The 22,457-nt window shown below is 31.2% G+C and overlaps 2 protein-coding genes across 2 annotated transcripts; one reads left to right on the forward strand and one right to left on the reverse strand.

The window, feature by feature from the left end:
* Window positions 1-8,040, reverse strand: LOC126830842 (cyclin-G1). The gene is made up of 9 exons (XM_050561279.1): window positions 7,887-8,040; window positions 7,365-7,732; window positions 4,164-4,232; window positions 3,702-3,848; window positions 3,376-3,450; window positions 2,755-3,009; window positions 2,457-2,561; window positions 2,033-2,221; window positions 1-1,710 (listed from the first exon to the last, which is right to left on the reverse strand). Exons 2-8 carry the CDS (start codon window positions 7,542-7,544, stop codon window positions 2,033-2,035), a joined length of 1,020 nt encoding a protein of 339 aa, XP_050417236.1. The 5' UTR covers window positions 7,545-7,732; window positions 7,887-8,040; the 3' UTR covers window positions 1-1,710.
* A 169-nt stretch (window positions 8,041-8,209) lies between these two features.
* On the forward strand, window positions 8,210-21,171 carry LOC126830843 (cyclin-I). The gene is made up of 7 exons (XM_050561281.2): window positions 8,210-8,385; window positions 9,270-9,414; window positions 15,329-15,454; window positions 15,679-15,753; window positions 16,052-16,192; window positions 16,429-16,659; window positions 17,125-21,171. The coding sequence occupies exons 2-7, from the start codon at window positions 9,304-9,306 to the stop codon at window positions 17,401-17,403; spliced, it is 963 nt and encodes a 320-aa protein (XP_050417238.1). The 5' UTR covers window positions 8,210-8,385; window positions 9,270-9,303; the 3' UTR covers window positions 17,404-21,171.
* Window positions 21,172-22,457: the final 1,286 nt, after the last annotated feature.

A 22,457-nucleotide genomic window follows, 5' to 3' on the forward strand; every position in this document is an offset into this window, starting at 1 on the left:
TTACTAAACATTTTTTTATTTTTTTATTATTGCATTTTGGTCTGTCTTTGTGGATTGACCATATGAAATTAAGTAATAACATTCATTCATCCACTAAACAATTTCTTTAACTGTACAGAAATAGTGGATTGATTTTCCTTCAAATCTTAATATTGTGTTCATAACAGAAACTGGGCTACCATGCCTATACTGCCTAGATTAAGCAATTAATGACAACCCTAACAATCAAAATGGCAGATTTAAACAGATTTGTTTAGAAATGGTTTATCAATCAACTAGAACTTCTTTCCACATTAACTGTTTACTTTAGTAATATATTTTAAACATTTATAATGTATTTTTGTTGTTAATAAATTATTTACTTTTATTATAGTTAATAAATTATTTACTTTTATTATATACAAGCACATACACATAACTGTTTTAATTAACTAATAATCATTTACACCTAAAAGAATATAATACACCCATTCATTCTCAATGTACATGGATTACAAATTGTATAAATTAAAATATTGATAAAATATCTTTAACTACATGAATAATCATTTCTATGACTTTACAATACTCTCTTCTGTATAAAAACAATCACATATAATTATATACATTGACTAAAACATCCAGATCTACTTTATTGCGTAATTTAAATGTTACTAACACTCAACATTCTAATACATCCTTCTCATCAAATAGGTTAATAAGCCCCTTCAAAACCTTCCACTGGGTTAAAGTCTAAATGCAGTCTGTTGACTTGCCAAAATGTAAAAATATTTTGAAAACATCTTTCTAAAATAATTTAATATTTTGCATAATATAAATGATCTGTTATAGGAGATTTCAATTCAATACAACATGCTTATGATTACAGAATTCTTTTTTTTTTTGCGAGATTCATACAAATAAGTCCCTTTGATGATAAGATATATATATATATATCGAGACACAATGAAAATGCAGCATTGTAAATCTTATTTGGATGCTCACATAACCATCTGGAGACTGATCAATCATTTCCAGCAGACAGTGTCCACTAGAGATCAGCCAATGTCTGGTCATCAACCTGTGACAAAGCATTGACAAGACTGGCACATCATGCTACAACAACTACAGCAGTGCCTTTTCATTGTGTCTTGGTATATATTAAACAAATAGAAGTCATATTGCCAATTACAATAATTAAGTATACTATAACATTATTTGCTACAGACTTTGCACTATATTTTTATGATATCAACAATATAATAAAAATGTACATGTCCCATTTGGGGATCTATTGCTTGTCTTATCACAGATAATTTTTAAAACATTAAATGGAAATTAACAAATTTATGGATGGATAACAAGATGATGATGATTATTTATAATGATGATGAAATATTTTCTGTACAAGTAATTATGAATTATGAACAATCTCATTACAAAAAATGGCTAAAGGGACTTCTGTGAACAAGGCAAGTTTGTGTGGGGTTTAACTGTTTCACAAAGGTTAAAAACCTTTTTGATAAACATGGTAAGTCTGATGTATTTGGATGTCACAGTATAAAATCGTACCCTCTATACCACCAATGTCTATGTAATTTGTTGTAGTTCATATAAAATAGAACAATAAATGTTGATATGATAATAAATAAGTTGCCCTCCACATTGTGAGATCACACGCATATCTTTTGGTATTATACAAATAACAGTTTTATATAAAAAAAATAGCACCTGAAATTAAAAAGAAATACATGATCAGTCAATTATATAAGCAATTTTTAAACAAGAAGTTTGTATAAACAGATAAGTATGTGCTATACACATATGATACTTGATGATCGGGCACTCAGGGGAGTATTAGCACTATAAAGTTCTTTTATTTATGGTACATGTGGAGACTTGTTTCCCTAACAAGCGCTATGAAATTCACAAAAATTTAATGCGCTCTTTTTAGGATAGCAGTCAGTACTCCATACACACACAGCAATTAAATACTGACTGCCAATGTTTTAATTTAATTAGACAGTTCCAGTAAAAAGATCTTTGAACTTACCTAAATATCGTCATGAGTATTGTCTTCGCTTATAGTTGGTAAGCCAGTTTCACCATAATAACTAGGTCGACACCGCATTTTAAAGAATAAACTATTACTTAATCGCTGAGATTTAGGAATAGGCTCTGGTACTGATTCTTCGGCCTTTAATAGAACTAGTTGACATTCAAACATCTCAGAATCAGTTATCTAGAATACAAACATTTTGTTTTAATACTAATACAAATTTAAACATGAAAACTAAACAATGCCTTTTTTCTAATTGTTGCAAATGATACTGCCAAAACATTAACTAAACCATCCCAATTAGAAGTTTAGGTAGCCTCTTTAGTTACCATTTGGATCAAAATATTTTATTAAAAAAGAACAATTCATCCAATTGTTTATTTAAGATCACCAAACTTGAAGAATGTAAAATACTTACTGCACATATTGATTGTAACTTCATTACAAATACTGACATGATGGAATCTAAGAGATCAGCTTCTCTTAAATACTGATAGAAAACACATATAGCTACAGTGGACGGCTGAAATACACAATATAAAAATATATAACATTTTAATTCAATTGAAAATAAGGATATATGTTGTCACTTTTATAGACTCTAAATATAAGATTTCATTAATATCATTTTGATTGAACAAAATGGCACTGAGTACACCATAAAATCTATGTCTATTTAAAGATTTATTTGAAAGCTCAATTTATTAACAACTTACTTTAAAGAAATGACTATAGCCAAATCTTAAATATTTTTCAGCCATATCAATAATTCTCTCCACAGAACATTGAGATCTAATAGCAGGGTAGTTCTCTTGCAATATTTCTAGAAAATGGTTGATACAGGTAAGATATGTTGTCAGTGGAAGTCTCCAACCAAGTTTACGTAAAATAACACTCTCCATTCTACACAGGTCAGATAACTTCCAACGATTTCCATGTAATTGACACAAACCAGTCCCTGATGGTAAATCCTATAAAAACAAATTAAAAAAATTATTCTACACTGATAAGATGAATATATTACATGTTGCACGATAATCACTACATGGTACAATCACCACAAAGCCAAGCTGTCATTGGATAATCACCAAGACTATTTATAAGGGAGGGTCAGAAGCAGATTGGTATTAAAAAGAACTATTCCTGCAAGAATGAACAACTGTAGCCCCCACCTCTAATCCCAACGGCCAATGCATCACACCCTCTTTTTCAGTACACCTGTCTGTCTGTTCAATAATAATGCACGATGACTCCGATGAGCTAGACTTTTATGTCTAAAATGCATTCCAACCTGAAAGTTATTCAGGGGTAGATAATCATTCTTAAGTTTTATTTACCTCTTCCTCTTCATGGATTTTTGTTGCAATAAAATAACAAGCAGCAGCTGCACATGACAAATGTTGAGCTTTAACCTTAAGAGAAAAAATTTATCAGTCAATTTATGATGTCATTATCTTAATTCATTCAATACAAAAACTAAACATTTAAAATTTGGTTAACTCTTCCTCTCAAGGAACTTGGAAATGTCAGTAGACTTGAACTCTTATGATCGATAGATAGTGCATTTAAGATTGATTTATACATTAAATTGTTTTTTGGTTATTGTACTTGTACTGTAACTAGTTTAGTCTACAGTTGATAATAATGGAAATAATAATATTACCTTTATTGTTGCTAAAAAGCTATCTAAAACTCCAATAGCCAGAGCAAATGTATCCGGGGCCCCATCATAAAAAATATGAAGACAGCGAATATTACTTAATGCTGATATACGGGATGTATGAAAGCCTTCAGGTAGTTTATTCACTTGCTGTAAAATAAAATGAAATATGTAAGTTATGCAAGAGAAAAATCCTAACAATAACTGAAATAATTGTCAGGCTGTTGATCTTTACTAGGATTCTATTGTTGTTACCTACACAGGTTTATAGATGCCACAGCAATGAAGGATATACAGTGATGAAAAATGGTATGGATAACTTTCAGGATTGGACCAGCTCATATACTGTAGCTACATGTACCAATTAAGTAGAGTAGATACTTTTAAAACTTATGAAATAAATTTTATAGTCTGCAATTTTTATCAAAAATATATTTTGTACAATCTTACGGTTACAGGACTTACCTGATTAGGAATACTGGCTTGCTTTTCAATAGTAGCCTTTAACTTTTCTACTGCTTTAATCACGGGGGTCTTAAAATGGATGGGGGAAAAAAAGAACATTAAAATTATGTAAGAAAAAATTACATACAAAAAATGAAAACTTAGAATTAAACTAGGCTTGAATTTTTGCTAAAATAACAAATTTCTCATGGCTTAATCCATGCTAAATATGTACCCAGATCAAAATATCAATGCTAGATAATCTCTTGGCTTGAATTCAAACTAGGCCCATCAGGTTCTCAAGTATCAATAAAAGATGGCTCGGTCTTGTTAGCAAGCAGCATAGAGATTGATGAAATTTCAATTTATAACTTTATAATAAATACTGTATGGAATTGACCCATTTGAACAGATATTCATATTAGAGAATCAACTTTAACAATATTGTACATTATGTAGATTGTAGTTTGCATTTTGCAAGTGATTCATGTAGTGCCAAAGCCCAAAATGACGCATCCCGACATTTTACGACCTAAACTCTGTTCATGCAAACTAGTTTAATTACTAAGACGGGGCTAGTAAAATAATAGATTGTAAATAATTTTTAATTTACTTTATCCAGTTATATAAAGGTTGTTTTGGGACTAACAACATTTAGGTTAGGTTAAAGTAGCTAAGTCTAACTCAACAATATCATCAAAAATCTTCGACATTGAAGAAAACGATCTTACAGGGAAAAGATGGGCTTCTGATATCCAATATTCAAGACAAAATAAACATTTCACCATTGGTTCCAAATCGTGTACCATAATGCGTTTCAGCGCCATTTGGAACAAGGGGCTCAAAAAAACTGGGCTAGACAAATTCCACAAGTCATGTCAAATGGTGAGGCTATATTCTTATCAGGAGAGCATGCGCAATAAATAGGCCTACCATCGGTGTAGACTGAAAAAAAATAGACGCTAAAAATTGCCATTCACATGAGACTTCTGCCGTATTTCTCTGTAGAAATTACAGTAAAAACAGAAAGGATTGAATGTAAATCAGTTTATATGAAATGAAATGGGGTTTAACATCCTCTTATTCTGCTCTTATACTGGGCTAATGAAGACGGGCATACGCCATACAGTGTACTATGAGGGAAATTTTGCCCGGGCAGCAGCACTATCGCCTACTCTTATATCAAATTCCAACTGCCAGGGGATCTTTTATGTGCATTCCAATATATACACGGAACCTCGGTTTTTCGTATCATTCGAAGGACTAGACAGCTGTCCTTGTCAGGCCCTCTGTTCTGCACCACTGACAAGAGGAAACCATGTCGGAAAATCCTGATGAACTTTCTCGGCCAATGCAGGGATCGAACACCCGACCTCCAGGCTAGCGAGCCAGCGTCTTAACCAGCTAGCCACCGTGGCTCCCCAGTTTATATACATTCATATAACATTATTATGTGTTGCGACCCATTTGTGTCAATTTCTAGGTCCCAAATATTAGCTCCTTTACAAGCTCATGATGAGGTTAGAGAAACAAGAGATCTTTAGCATACCGAGATCATTTAAGATTTAATTTCAGCCAACTACTGCCAATTTGGCCTAGTAAAACAAAAGGGCTTACACAATGACAGGACACCCAGCAGTAAGCTCTCTACTTAGTCTTAGGACACTAACTAACTAGGCTAGCAGTAGCATTAAAGGACAATATTGGTGCCAGTCATTATCACATATGTGATAGAGCTGGTTAAACACATTCCAAATATAATTTTAAAAAAGAGATCATTGCTACGATAGCTGAGTAATACAGTTTTCCAGAATCGGAAGTGACGAACGCCAAAGGAAAACATGAGTCATCACTCTATATAACTGACTGATGTGACGAGTGATAACTATGGGACGAGTGATAACTATGGAAGCCTATAACTACCATTCATAATTTCTACTTTTCACCTCTTCAGAACACGAAAGTCGAAAAGTCGGAAAAGTAGAAGTTACGACAAAATGTGAGGCGACAAGACGATATACAAGCCAAAATCAACTCGAAAATAGGAAATTAAGAAATAACACACCGCGATAATAGTGCCCCCCGTTATTTTCTTAATTTCTACTTTTCGACTTGCATTTTGGCTTGTATACCGTCTTGTCGACTTTCGACTTAGTCATATTTTTGTATTTATTGATGTCAGTAAGGCGCCAACACGCTATACAAGCCAAAATGCAACTCGAAAAGTAGAAATTAGGAAATTAACACACTGTGCTATTAGCGACCTATGATCTGTCGTACTGTCGACTTTTCTACTTTTCGCCTAGGAAGTTGTTGTAGTCTCTGCCTTGCAGGTCACATTTGAATACGCGCATACCGACATTAGGAAATTAAGAAATAACACACCGCGATAATAGCTCCCCCCACCCCGTTTTTTCTTAATTTCCTATTTTCGAGTTGATTTTGGCTTGTATACCGTCTTGTCGCCTCACATTTTGTCGTAACTTCTACTTTTCGACTTTCGTGTTCTGAAGAGGCGAAAAGTAGAAATTATGAATGGTAGTTATAGGCTTCCATAGATAACGGATATACGGGCGGATGTCTGCTCACTTATAATTCATTCGAAGACCAAAAGTTGTTGTATGAGATTGTGAGAGGATATCTGACAATTCATAAAAAGAATTGACTGCCACTAGATAATGAACACGAAAGAAAAACAGAAAAAATCTGTACATAACCATGTTTTTATAAGATATAGAATGAATAAACAAGGGAATGTACGGACTATTTCTATTTTTCTGGTGTTCTCTTATCTAATGACATTCAATTACTTTATATTGAATTGTCAGGAAATCTCTTACAGTCCCACATATCAACTTTAGGTCTTCGAAGGAATTATTAGTGAGCAGAAATTCGGCTGTATATCCGTTATCACTCGTCACATCAGTCAGTTATATAGAGACTAAGAGAGATGACTCGTGCTTTCCTTTAACGTTCGTCACTTTCGACTCCGGAAACCTGTATTACTCAGCTATCGTAGCAATGATCTCTGTGTTAAAATTATATTTGGAATGTGTTTAACCAGCTATATCACATATGTGATAATATCATAATGACTGGCACCAATATTCATTGTCCTTTAAGCATACCAGCACCTCCCCATCCCCTCAGACACACACCATTTAAGTCCCATAGAAAATGCACTTCACTGACTTCACTGAAGGTAAAATAAATTAGTCTCACCAAAGTCTCTGTGACAATAGTATTTTTTAATCTTATTGTTTTCATGTCAGTGGAAGTCTCAACAGTCTTATCAGATTCAGCTGTCACTGGCAACTTCTTGTTGGTTTGCTGTGTCTTTTTATTTCCTACTTGCTTCTTTTTATCAGATTTAGATCGTCTTAAATTCTTCTTGACTACCATTTTGGTTTTAATATTCTGTTCTTTTTCTCTTCTCTTCTTTCTGTCTTTGTCGCTGGGATTTTTTTCTGCGACAAGAGACGCCTTCCCAGCTCTTCACTTCTGCTCCATTGTGTTGTTAGTCTGACAGCTGATGGTTTCGAAGTTGGCGCGCGTGCGGTTAACTGTTATCTCTTCTGTGATTGGATGATCTAAATGAGAAATGGTTTGATTGGTGGAACCATGACATTGACATAAAGAAATAACAACAACAATAAAATATTTCAATTAGCTTTAAAAACATAAGATTAAACTAGTCCAATGGTTTATTTAGTATCTATGTGTTCTTAATTATGAAAAACTTACCTCATTTGTGCTTAACGGATTGCCGATTACTTGATTATAGCAAGTAAACGGGCACCTGCAATTTTGACAGTTCTAGGGAAACACTTCTAATTAGGTTAACCTTTTGTCCGTTTTCATACGACGCTGTTGAAATAGGTCGCAATTAACACACTATTATTTTGGTTTTTTGGAACACATGTACTTAAATGTACTGTATGAATTATACGAAAGTGTTTCTGTCTGTATCCAATATTTGCTGAAACAGAACAGAAAAGGAAAAACTGATGTAGGGGCCCAGAGATTTTGACAGCGCGCAGTAATATTTCCATCAGTGAATATACCGTGATTATGTTGTTTCTATTTATAGCACACGCAGAATCGCTTTCATTACGTCAATTTTAGATCCTTTTTTCGGGTGAAACTAAACAACTTAATTCAAGATGTGCTAGAAGAAAAGGAACGGCGTTTAATGGACGGCATTGTGTCCTTTTCCTCCAACATTTACCGAGAATTCTCCGAGGTAAGGTTACATACTGCTTTCATCATAAAATTGAGTTTTGACATTGAAACTAAATTGCGAGATGGAATGACCTAGAATATTGTACAAAATACATAGAAACTGCAACTGGCTATGTGAATTTCCATCAGTCGGAAATATTTGCAGATTATCCCAGTAAATACTGAACGCTCTTTTTGCTTTTATCAAAGGAAATAGTATGCAAACGTCCACGATAGCGACAAAACTGGCCAGTATTCATAGTTTATGCTTTTATTTCAAGCTATCGTTCCCTTTATTCTGCTTGTAATAATGGCCGACAACAGAATATTACGGACTTCTTTTTGAAACCCCAGTCAGCAAAATTCAGTGAGCCACTTATTCTGCAATTATTAAATTTAGTTATATCCATATCATTTTAAGTCACTACCCTCGAAAGAAAAAATAATGAATTAGGCCAACATCTTTTCTTTTTTGAAACGTAAATCTAGATAAGAAAACAGGATTTATTTTTTAGGGAATACAAGAACTGGGTCAAGATATTTTAAATGTCAAAACATGATAAGGATATCTTGGGATTTTTAGTTTAAAAAAATATGAACAGATAAAAATATATTGGTGAATTTCAATTTTTTAAAGAAAAATTTCCAAAAAATGTATAATTATATAGAAAAATTAATGTGTTGTAAAATATATTGACCAAAGGTTTTGGCTATTAATATTATGACCATTTTGACCAAAGTGAATTATGGCCATATGACCACATCTTATTATGTAAGGCCCATGGTAAAACAAAGGTAGAAAAAAAAAAATGTAGAATTAAACATCAAGTATACTAGATATCAAACTGAATCAAAAATGCTGTCTGACATTTTGTTGACTTTATCTTTTGTAAAATATATTTTTAGGTGTTGTGGTGTGTGGGTGGTGTTACAAGCAGGGATGAAACTTCACAGTGGTATGACTGCTAGATCACTAGCGCGGCTATTAGGGGAGGCTATTAACAAAGAGCAAAAAAATTGGAAACCAATTGAATATAAACCAACAGATATGGTAAATATAGTTACATATGAGCATTTTATACCAAAATATAATTCAAACCATTAAACACTTTGTTGCCATTTACCAGAGTGGCCCATGAGGTTCAAAATTTGATGCTGACCTGTGGTTTATCTCATTGAAAATCACTACTTTAGGAATAACAACAACCTGGATTTCAAAGCTGCATGTATCTGTAGTTGATAAAGGTGAATGGATTGAAATGTTATAAATAAATTCCCCGTCTTCATTAATAGTCCAGTCGGAGCAGAAGGGTAGGGCATTAAATCCCATTTCATTTCTAAATAAATTCATTGGTGTTGCTATCCATTTGAAAGATCCTAAAATGGTTGCAATCTTCAGACTTTTCATAATGAAAAAATGTAAACAGTAAGTCCTAATTTTAATCAGTAAAAATAAATTTCATAACATTAAATTCATGCTCTAGAAAACATTGTTCTCAAATTGTAAAAGAAAATAATTGTAATTTGATAAGTTTTCTGAAAGAAATACATACATGCATTTAGCATACATTTATGGTTTGATACTATATAGGTTAGTGCCTAAGGCAAGTTTTGTGTATTTTTGGTCTGATAGGATGTTAATATACATGTAGGTTGTAGCTTTAGGGTTATAGTACCTATACAACCCATAAATCATTTATTTTAAGTTTATAAGAATATATTTAATACAGCATGTGTGTGGACTGCACGTAAACATTCATAAAGTCCTCAAAGACTTCTTTTCTAAGGATACAATTTGCATGAAAAGCAGTATGACTACCAATTCTTGATCTTTATTATATTGTCTATACTTGTACAGACTATAATTTTAGTATCTATTATATACTGTATACATGACATGTAGGTAGGCCTATATAATGTTTAGTACTATACTCATACATTAATCAGCTGATTGTATTTGACAGTTCTATAAATAGTAATATGTATTGTGTAGGTCATACATGTATCATATGTTAAACATGTACCCCACATTGAACATAGCTGAAAAACATAAAATATGATTCATGATTTATATATTGATATATAATTCAGTAATCATGTACGATTTTAAACTATGAAGATTGTATATTCATATTAAATATGAATATGTTTTGCATACCTCCATTGACATGTATTATCATTATGGAATGTTTCTTAAAATCTATTTATTTTGACTTTTCGGATGAAGTGCCAGACCAGGAGAATGAGGTCTCAAGTAACTTTGATTAAAATGTGTGCAAACATCCTGCCCAAACCAAAAGGGTTAAAAGTTAACAATCAACACCTTTAAGAGTACTGGTTTGACAGATGCTAGGTGTTTTTTGTTATCATGCCTCTCTAAACACTGCATCCTCCATTGACATTTAATGACCCATTCAATGTTTATTGCACACTGACAAATTCCATTGCATAATGTAAACATTTATAACCCCAGTTTACAGGTCACAGAAATGTGTGAAACCAGCTCATGACACTGGTGCAAAAATTCATCATTTCAAGGTTATCCCCCAAACACTAAATACTGCCCTGTTTAACAGCTTACCCCATGTTGAGTTAACTGGGTCATAACCTCAAATGAATCTATTGGTGGATGAGTAGGCCCAATAAAGTCTTATACTAACTTATAGTAAATAGCTAAACAATTTAGCCTATCTTTAATATTAATTGCAACTTGCAAGAGTAGAAACCTGTTTTCAGCACCTTCATTTTTATGAGGCAAAGTATATCTTGATGCCTTACAACTTGGCTCTATTAATAACATATCACATGGTAGCTAAGACATAAAAATTACGTCAGTATAAAATTATTAGGGAATATTTGGACATTGTTACTGTGACTAAAGTTGGGATTTTTGTTTTCTTTTTTATAATGAGTCCTATCAGCTTTTAAATAAAACAGTTAATCTGACTTGAATGTCTTCTATCCTGGTATTATGCAAGTACATTTGTATATATTTTCATGAAATATTTCTGATATAAAAAATAATACAGTCTGGAATACTTGTTTTTGGACAATTTCTTTTTGTAACCTTTTCAAAAAATTTAGCCATAATTTCCCAAACTGCTCAATAATCTAAAACTTAAACTTTCACACAATCGATGGAAATCAACTATTTTAGAATAATTGAATCAACATTTACTTGTAAATCTCTTATACCTAGTAAAATCTGGGACTGCTCTTTCGAATATGATTACGTATGTGCAATATAAAAACATTTATATTTTCATAAAATTTTGGTCATTTGTTATAAAATGAAAAAATATCATAAAAATTTAAAATTTCATTGTTTCTCATAAAATTATCAAAAAATTTTCAAAATATAAAATTGACCATAAATCGCTACTCCCAATAATAAATTTCTATACTAATAAATCCGAATGTGAATAAAAAAAGTCATCCAGGCAATCCCCAGCTTGATCTTTCTTTCATTTTCTATTTGACAGTGTTCAGTCAATGTTATGTGTGTATACATGTATGAAGATGGAGAAGGTGACTGCAATGCAAATTAATACCACCAGTGCTACTGGTGGGACATTCTTATCCACATACCACTGGCTGAACACGAATTCATGGACCAGTGATAGGTTATTTACTGTCAGTGCAGTTATTTAAAAAAAAATCATAATATTTGATAATGATAAAATCATAAAAAGTCATGAAATGTGATAAAAAAATTATAAAATTCCACTAGAAACTTCCATAAAAATATAAATTTGACAAAAAGCTGTGTACGTTCTCTGAAATGTGCATTCAGGTTTTGAAATAAATAAAAGGCCTGTGGCTGATTTAAACTGTAGGAAAACATGTCTGCCACTGACAATCCATTGTACATACATATAAACAGTGGAGTACCATACCATCAGACATGCACAACACATGTATGTGTAATTTCTCTGATTTGATTGATTTGTAATCAATAAGTCTATTTTTTAATTGAGAACCTATATGTACATGTATGAAATTTCTGACCTCAAACCTTATGTCCTGAGTTTCGAACATTGCTTACATACTTGCATATATGAACATAAAAAGAAATTAATTAGAATATTTCATACTAAGACAATTAAGTTACTTTTGTATTTTATAAGCACTGAATATTTTTATTTTGGTGGGGGTGGGACACACGTACATGTAGTTCTGATAAGTATTAATAGAATGCAATGATTGGCAGCATATGTTGTAAAATACTGATCTTGTAAGTGGATTCTGACGTATGTACATGTACACACCCCCACAATAATATTGAACTGTTAATACTACTGGAACAACAGGTTGTTCACAATGACATCAATATTTTTGTTGTCCCCATTCTATCAGAGAAAGCAGGAGACATATTAAAATTGGTTCAACAATTTGATTTATCGAAATTTTGAAACACAACAACACTGCTTCTACAGTAATGGAGGTAGAATATTCATTAGATCAATATCTTTGACAGTGGTCAAGCAGAGTAATAACCAATTTAATTGGTTGATTTGATACTTTATAAAAAAGATAAATGTGCATATAAATAATGAAGAAAGCAGGGGACTATTAAAAGGGGTCCATCCGACTGTTTGTCTGTCCGTTACTCTCTTTCGAACACAATAGCTTTCCTTCTAATTGATCTAGATTGTTCAAACTTAATGTAGGTGTTTATTAGGTGAATGCCTTGATAGAGTTCGAAGATGAACATTTTCTGCTTAGGGTTATTAAGCAGAGATAAGTGATTTGATTGGTTGATGCTTTGGAACCCAATAACTTTGGTTCTAATTGGGTGAGAGCAATGAAACTCTCAATCTGATTAAAATACAGATCTATATTTCGTTTTATTTTTTTTATACTTTCGATGGCCTACACTACATGAAGATCTGACAAGTTATAGCGATAGGTCACGTCAGGGGTCAAAAGACTGACTTATGACCCTATGACGTCAGACATTTGATTAACCTATCAGCATTGATGTTACTAGTGGATTACCCACAGTTCCGTGAAAAACACGCCCAAAGCTCGCCGTAACAGACCGTTTCATTGGCTTATCCCTGACACCATTCAGAACACAAGTTAAATAACAACTCTTCCAGATCCAAGTGTAGTAAAGACAAGTAAAACGAAACTTTGAACTATAAAAACGAAACGAAATAGGATCTGTGTTTTAACCAGATTGTGAAACTCTTGAGTATATATTAATACATTGACTTAAGTTCGATGATGAGAATTTTCTGCTTAGGCTAAGTAGCGATAATCAATTTGATTGGTCAAGACTTTGGAACATATCAAATGTGCTTTTAATTGAGGTATAGATGTTTATTCAGCGAATGTCTTTACTGAGTTCAAGGATTAATATTTCCCGTTAAAGCTAAGCAGAGCTAAGCAATTTCATTGGTCGATGCTTTGGGACAAGATATAACTTTGAATCTAATTTATGGTGAGTGACAAACAACAGGTACTTCAAAGCTTGACTGAGTTTGATCGTGAACATTTTATGCTTAGAGTAAGTATAGATATTCAGTTTGATTACTCAACACTTTTGAAAAAGGTAAATGTGCAATTACTAATTAGTTATGTGTCATCTGTTTATTTTGGGATTTCAGTGGGGGACATCAGCCTCACTTTTGGCTTGAAAAGGCCATTATTGCCAAAATTGAATAATTTGATTCACCAGCAAATGCAAATTTATATAGAGGTGAAATTTTTAGGTTGTTTATGTGTTGACCTACATATAATTCTCTACACTATTTTTATTGACCTCATTTCCCTTTACCCCTGGTATCTATTAGAGGTGAAAATAATACATGGTTGTATACCTAATCATAAGTCAGTAGTGACCTTGACAAAATCTCTGCCCAGATTTAGTTGATAGAATATTGTTGGCACCCTGACTGTACATTAATATATAGTTATTATATACTATGTGTTAATTTATAAATGATTACTGATATGTATAGTGGTGATACTGGTATTGAGAAACAATAACAAACAACATGTAGAATATTCTAGCGATTACTGTTAATAACCACGGTAACAGATGGAGAACATGTGTTATTCATCATTTCACTCATGTTTATATGTCATTCCTTATTTACATAATACACTACATTGTACACATTGTTATAAAATTCAATAATAGATAATATGTCATTAAAATTAATGACTCATCTACATTATGATTATTTGTAACTTTTAAATATTGACTTAAATATAAACCTGAATAGACAGATGATAATAGTAATTCTAATATCTTTATTTCAAAACAGTAGAAAGATCAGGTTTTTCTGCCTGCCTTATATTTTGCCCTTAGTAACATACAGTTCAAGAATAAAATAATGTTGCTAAAACAAACTTATTTATATGGCTAGCTTTATGAGTTCATGCATTGCATATGAGTTCATGTGTTGCATATGAGTTCATGCGTTGCATACAAATAATTATTTGTACAATGTAATAAATGAGAAGACTAGAATAATAATGTGTACTCACTTATATGCTTACATTCTTGTTTGACTTGCATTTTAATGAATTCTGACATGTTAAAATAAAGCAGGTAAATTATGATAACATTGAATACAACATGACAGAAAGGTATAATAGTGAGCATATCCTGCCTCATGCATGAAATATCACTATATATAGCTTACTGGAGCATTTGTGGATTTTCACAGTAAGAGTTAAAAGATTAATACAAAACTATAGTTTTGTTGTCGGGAATCCCAAATTTCAATCTTCCTTCATTATCAACAGTTTTGTTGTTGGGAATCCTAAATTTCAATCTTCCTTCATTATCAACAGTTTTGTTCCTTATCAATTACCATACAAACCTATCAAGATCTTTATTATAACAATGTCTTAAAAAGACTGACATCTAAGGTATGCTCAAGAAATGTTTTATTATTTAAGTCTATGGATAGAAATTGAGCAACTTATTATAATTTTTTGTATATTTTCAGATAACCAGTGAACATAGAAATGAAGGTGTGATATGGTTGCTAAATCTTTTTAACAAGTTTCGATTTTCACCAGAAACATTTGGTGCTGCTGTTGCTATATTGGATAAATTTATTGGTCTTGTTAAGGTATGTGAACATTTATCTCTATAAATACATCTGAATCAGAAATATTACAGGTACCTTTAATTACAAGTACATAGTTCAACTGGATAAATAGATCTCAAATTGATGCACCTTCCTGTATTGGTTCTGAGCCAAGGTGCATCTGTTACAGACATAATGTGATCCAGACTCATGACTCTGCTATCCTATGGTAAAATGTTTGTACCTATATATATTGTACTTTACAGGTTCCCCCTAAATATCTGCGCTGTGTTACTATTACATGTCTTTATCTAGCAGCCAAAACATTGGAAGAAGATGATGTAAGTGTGTTTTATATTAGGTCTTTGATATGATACATGTATACTGATATTAACATCTTTTATATATCATTATTTATAGTGATGCGACCAGTGGGACATTAAATTTCATTTCATTTAATGTGGTGTTTTTAATGTTTCTCAAGCACTTTCAAATCAATTGATCCATCAATCTGTAAAATGAATACTACTAGGAGTAATCATTGCTTTTAGCATTGGTAATTTTAGATATTTTACACAGTTTTATTAGTATAAAGATATGGGTATTTAAACTAATGTTGATCTATTGTTTCTGTTATAGATTGTCCCAAGCACACAGGGTTTTGCTAGAATCAGTGGATGTGGATGTTCATTGTCCGAGATTTTACGGATGGAGCTGGTCATTTTGAAGAAATTGTGCTGGTCTTTACCTACGACCTCATCCATTGATGCATTGCATATAGTAAGTACCATATATAAACTCACTAGGGTGTAAGGGACAAGAATTATAAGACTTACAGTGCCTGTCTGGTCAGGTATGGATGGGGTATATTTGAATTATTTAATTTTGAAAGAATGTGAATTTCGAATGGAGATTAATGAATACGTTGGCTAAAAAATTATAGAAGTTAAATAGCTCATGAATATGTTTGTCAAATGGATAATTAAAATAAAAGACTGATGATTGTTTTATTTTAGATCCATACTGTGCTGCTTCAACACCACCCCTATCTATTGGATGGTCTGAAAGACATGACCCCGTCACGTCACATGTCAATAATTACACGTAAATTATTGACATGTCTAGGACAACATAGATTGTTGATGTTTCCACCTATAACAGTTGTTGTGTCTATGTTAAGTCTAGAACTAGAGCAGATGACATCAGCCTGGTTTCCACTTATTGCTTTACTACAGCAAATGACTAATGTAAGTTTTCTTAAATCCATTTTGGGAAATTTCTTTTCAGTTATTGTACAGGCAATTACTGCATGTTTAAATAAAGATTATCCTTGCCAGAAATTTTGTTACATATACTTAAGATACTTTCCTTGTTGTCTTGAAACCTTAATATGATATCTTCAAATCATAATATGATGCCTTGAAACCTTAATTTGATGCTTGAAAGTTGAAACCTTAATTTGATGTCTTGAAACCGTAATTTGATGCTTTGAAACCGTAATTTGATGCTTTGAAACCGCAATGCTTTGAAACCGTAATTTGATGCTTTGAAACCTTAATTTGATGCCATCAAACCGTAATTTGATGCTTTGAAACCATAATTTGATGCCTTGAAACTTTATTTGAAAAGAATAAAATGTAAATTAGTACCATGTCCCTACTTGCTGATAAATTTTCATACTTTATAATTATTTGATATTTTTATTATTTCAGATTGATAATCAGAAGTTGATTCACTGTAGAGAAGTTATAGCCAGTTATTTGAGTTCTGTCAGAATGTCAGTTACACCATATCAGAAGATCCTGCCACAGAAATCTAAGAAAAGGAAGGTAGAACAGATTGATGATGATGATGATATATATGACAGCATTAAACGGCTCTACAATGAAGATCATATAATGGAAATACCAACAATTCACGGGTCTTGTAGTTCAGAATTACACCAAAACACTGAGGAAACATTCTCAGTTCATACTGTTTGTGCAAACTAATTTGTACAAACTAGTTTCATTATACCCATTTTCATTCATCGTTGATCATTATTCTATATAGTTTATTCTAGATTCGTTCAAAATATATGTTGACAACTGTCAAGCACATGGACGGACAACTGTCAAGCACAGCTATGCAAGACAACTGTCAATAGTAGTGTAAAACAACTGTCATGTCTGGTCAGTATAGAAATGCTGACAAGATTTGTCTGTTCAGTGTGAGACAATTGTCAAGTATCTTTTGTGGAAAACAGCTGTTTGTCTTGGTCAATGTATGGCAACTGTCAAGCATAGTCTATGGCACAGCAGTCAAGTGTAAACTGTACAGCATAATTATGTGTGCATTATATGTTATAATTAGCTGTATATCATATATGATTTGCAATATGCTTTAGCTAATCAAAAAACAAATGTAGAGGGCCACATTATGAATAAATCTGATTTAGACATGTGGTATGAACGATTGCTGTTGATAGTAATAATGTATTATAATGTAGATAAGTATAGTAGCTTTTGATGATTGCTAGAAATACAATTCTAATCCAATATTTTACATGTATTTAACTCATAAATATTGATGTCTAAAATTACAGTTTGCAGAGATATATTTAAACACATGATCTTCTCAATAATTCAAATTTAGTGTTATCTCTGGTGGATTTATTTTTATTTGGGCTGAACATATATTTTAATAACATTACTCTATATAGATTAAGTTATTAATGCTTAAAGGAATATCTGCAGTTGATAAGATAGAAAAAAGCCCTGTGCAATTAAGCTTATTATGAGAGCCATCAAAAGAAGCATAGATATGACAAGGTTTCCAAAATGTCAACTTATTAAAATATTGTAAATCATTTGTTTATAGGTCATCATCATTTCATTTGTTTATTTTCCCCAATAAATAATGTTGATATTTTGTAAAGCCATGTTTATAACTTCGATACTGAATAATGATTAATATCTTGTGATATTGATATGCACCAGTTGTAATTCCAATATTAAGCAGTATTCTATACATATGCCATTAGATTACAAATGCTTGAGACCTCTAGACCTTTTTATTCCTTTGTTTTATCTCATTATTTTAAACTGCTACCTATGGGGAAGTTAAGTAGATGGAAGCCAAGAAAAATATATAAATATTTTCTGTTTTTATTTATTAAATTTGTTTTTTTTAAAGTTTATTTTAGTATACTTTCAAGATTTTAAAACAAAGCTTCTGTTTTAATTTTTGTAATTTCTAGTAATTGTTGTTGTTAATTTAAAAAAAAAAGATTATTATGTAGTTGCTTAGTATGTTATTCATTTATTTATCATTTCATTATTATTGAGTTTATTCATTATTCATCATAATCTTATAAAGTATTAAATACAAAAGAGGAAAAATCATGTTTTATGTAATCAAAATTTAAAACATTATCATTTTTCTTCACCAAAAAAATCACAAGAAATCGTGAGAAAAAGTATCTCAAAAAAGGAACAAAATGTTTTCGAAAAGATTTAAAAAATATTAAAGTCTTTCATTATGTGTATGTTTTATATATAATCTTACTGTCAGCTCTTTATCTATGTACTAATAGAAGGCGTATGATTTATTGATACTATATTATGTTTTTCGAAAACAGTTAGTATATTTCTGATTTTATGTTAAACAATTCTTAGCTGTACTTTATGAATAACCATTTATCTTTTCTTCTTCCTGCAAAAATATTAATTAATTTATTAATTAATACTTTTAATGTAGGGTTATTCCAAAAGAGCTGAACAGACAAATATGTAAGATGCAGGTACATTTTCTTTTAAATGGTTATTAATTTTTGTAAAGATAAGGTATTTTTAAATACTTTTTATGAGTGATAATATAAAACTTTTAATATATTCAATCACTCGGATAAGAAAAGTCCCTTATATTGTAATGTTATCCATTTGTGGATAATAGGAACAAGGCAGCAACTAGTTCTGTACATTTTTTCGATCAGAGCATAGCTTGCTATCTATGTATTAGGTTATAGTTGTGTTTATTTAAAGCTAGAAACCATCTAGAATGTCAGTTAATTAAGTTGTACCAAAAAGATATTATTTAACATTCCTGTGTATATTTGGAGGAAATTTATCAAAGACATTGACAAGTATTGAGTAATTCATATTATAAAATGAAAAGTTTTTTCTATGTGAATTCCAATTTCTTTTTTATCAGAAAGAATACTTGATTAACAATTTATTAAGAATATAAATTTGAACTATTTCCTCCATTTATATACACATCTTTAGTTATTGTATTTTGTAAAAGACCTGCATCATTTTATCATTTTGTATATAGTACCTTGTAGTGACATTAAGTTAAAATGTTTCATGTAACAGCAAGTTGATACAAACTCTTATCACTTTAAATTAAAATCTTTGCACTAAACAAACTATTTTTCTGGACTAATTATTTTGTTGAAATGATGTAAAAACCATGATAGACAACTAAATTAAATGTATCTACATAATAGTTTTTGCAGTAGTGCTGTTAGTTATATCATCTGTTGCAGTATTTTGTCCTACTATCATCATTTCTTTCAGTGCATGATATAAAATATTTATGGTCAGTTTAGGTTATATTTTATTTGAATGTATCAGTCATGTTGATTGACATTTGAACTGTTATAAATTATGGTGAGTTTTGATTATATTTTATTTGAATGTATCAGTCTTTGATTGATATTTAAATTGTTAACTGTCCATTATATTCAGCATTATTAAATCTTCTCTTCATGCGAAAAAATAGTGTCATTTAAAATTCATTATTGGATAAAGATCCTTGAATTATTTTGTAAAAGTGAACAAAATGGTTTATAATTCATTTGGAAAAGAATAAAATTTGAATATTTTTTTAAGGAAAATTTAAGTCCATTTAAGACAGTTATTTGGTGTTTGATAATTGAAATTAGTTTTGATAGAGAAGTAAAAGCAAGGGATTTGATAAAAAGAAGTAAAACCACCTGATTGTAGGAAAAATTACCTGTAAACAAAAGACTATTTGTATTGTATATGTCATTGTTCTACTGGATAATCTTGTCTCTGATTCAGATTTTAGGTAGGGTGAGGTTTAAGTTTTGTGATCTGTTCCAATTGGGATTCATTACTCTCTTAATTAGAACTGTTTGTGTCTGCTCATGTTTGAAACCGGTTGTATCCTTCCCCTTCTTATACTGTACAGAGACTTATTATTTAGTGAATTATTAGGGTTGTATGATATGATGCTGTGGATTCACTGCTGCTCATAATTGCCGAGCTCAAGAAATTCTCAAAAGTTTATGGCGGAAAATACTGATGCTCTATTAAATACAATTTTATTACACACTGTATAGTGTCTGATATATCTGGTACAACTTGCTTACTAATATTTGTTGCTTGATTGTTCTCCTGTAGGATAATGGTCAGGTTTGATCTGAGAACCAATTTCTTGCATGAGTTCACAAAAGGGTGCACTACCTGAGCAGTGTATGGAACTTTATTGACAACTTACTGTATAGTTTTCTTTTACTTGGAACTATGAGCAGTAATGAATACATCATACTTATTCAGGCATACAATGTTTAATGCTATGTAAAAAGATATCAGCTGATACCAGCCAGGAATTTTTATTTAATGTCTATGATAGAAGTAAAGAAAGTTTTATTATGAAAGGAAGGATGAAGTGAGAAAGAAAGGTTGATTTGTATGATTTACATCTATCAATGATATATACCTTACAACTTGTAATAAATATTTTAAAATCAATTTACTGTTTGTGTTTGTCTAGATGATTTGGTCTAATGCATGCACTGTAGATCATAAGGCTTGTTATTTATGCATGCCATAGGGTTGATTCCAGGTTTATACTTGAATTTAGATTTATAAATGTTTTGGATCTTTTAACTTGGTAGCCTCCTTGGGAGAAACTTCAACACATATTGATAGATATATTGATGGGATTTAATTTCTTGCTTACTATGTCAGGACTGCTGAAGGTGAAATTATGGTTAATCATAAATTTTAGACTAAATAATGTTTCCAGAATATAATATGTGGTCGGCAAACAAAATGCCCATTTAGTAACGGTGGTGGTTAGATTCTAAAGTTAAAACCAATATTTCAAGAATTGCCATTGACCACTGATATCCTCTTTTACCAAATCTAATCTGACATAGTGTGAGGAAATATAAAAAGATGAATTTACAGGGATATGTTCGTATTGGTTAATAAATCTAGTTATTTCAACAAGCATGTTGAGATTCTTATTCTCCATGTTACATAAAGACTATATATATAGCAGGTTTAAATATTACATGGTGTGCCTGATAACAAGATTAAATTACTTTATTAAATAAGCAATTAATATAGATTTCTTTATCATAAATATGGGTGGCTTTCGAGGGTATCTTTGTCTATAAAATGGCTATCAGTCACTATTTAAACATACTGAATAGGGTATGCCACATTTAAAAGTAATAGGGTATGACATAAGCTGGTGATTTAAAACGGACTACTTTTTATCTCCATATTAGGTAAATTGACTAATTTAGGAATGTAACCATTCTATTTTTAGATACACCTACATATTGAACTGTCATAATACCAATTGTGTAGAAAATAATATATTTGGGTTTGTAAATTATATAATAAACAGTAAACAAATGGCCTCCCGCCCTAAATACAACACTATTAGTGTTATAGTAACAGTATATACTTTGATCTGTTTATGACAACATAAACAAAACAAACAATGCATATCTATTTATTCTACTTCCTTTAAATAGTCATTGTTGTATGTGCCCACACACATTATTCATACTATTTTAATTCTTCCTTAAACTGAACAAATAAACTTATGTAATGGTGGTATAATTTCCTGTAATAATATTATATGAACGCATAAGTTGGCCATGATCTTTTAGCACAAACCTAGTAAATCTAAAAAATAGAACTGTCAAATATTCCTACAAGAATATCTAACATGAAACCTATAATATTTGATATTATATTAGATTCACTTTTATAGGCCCACATTTTAAATAGGATTATTC

The sequence above is a fragment of the Patella vulgata genome, chromosome 8 (genome assembly GCF_932274485.2).
Source record: "Patella vulgata chromosome 8, xgPatVulg1.2, whole genome shotgun sequence".
NCBI classification, from domain to species: domain Eukaryota; kingdom Metazoa; phylum Mollusca; class Gastropoda; family Patellidae; genus Patella; species Patella vulgata.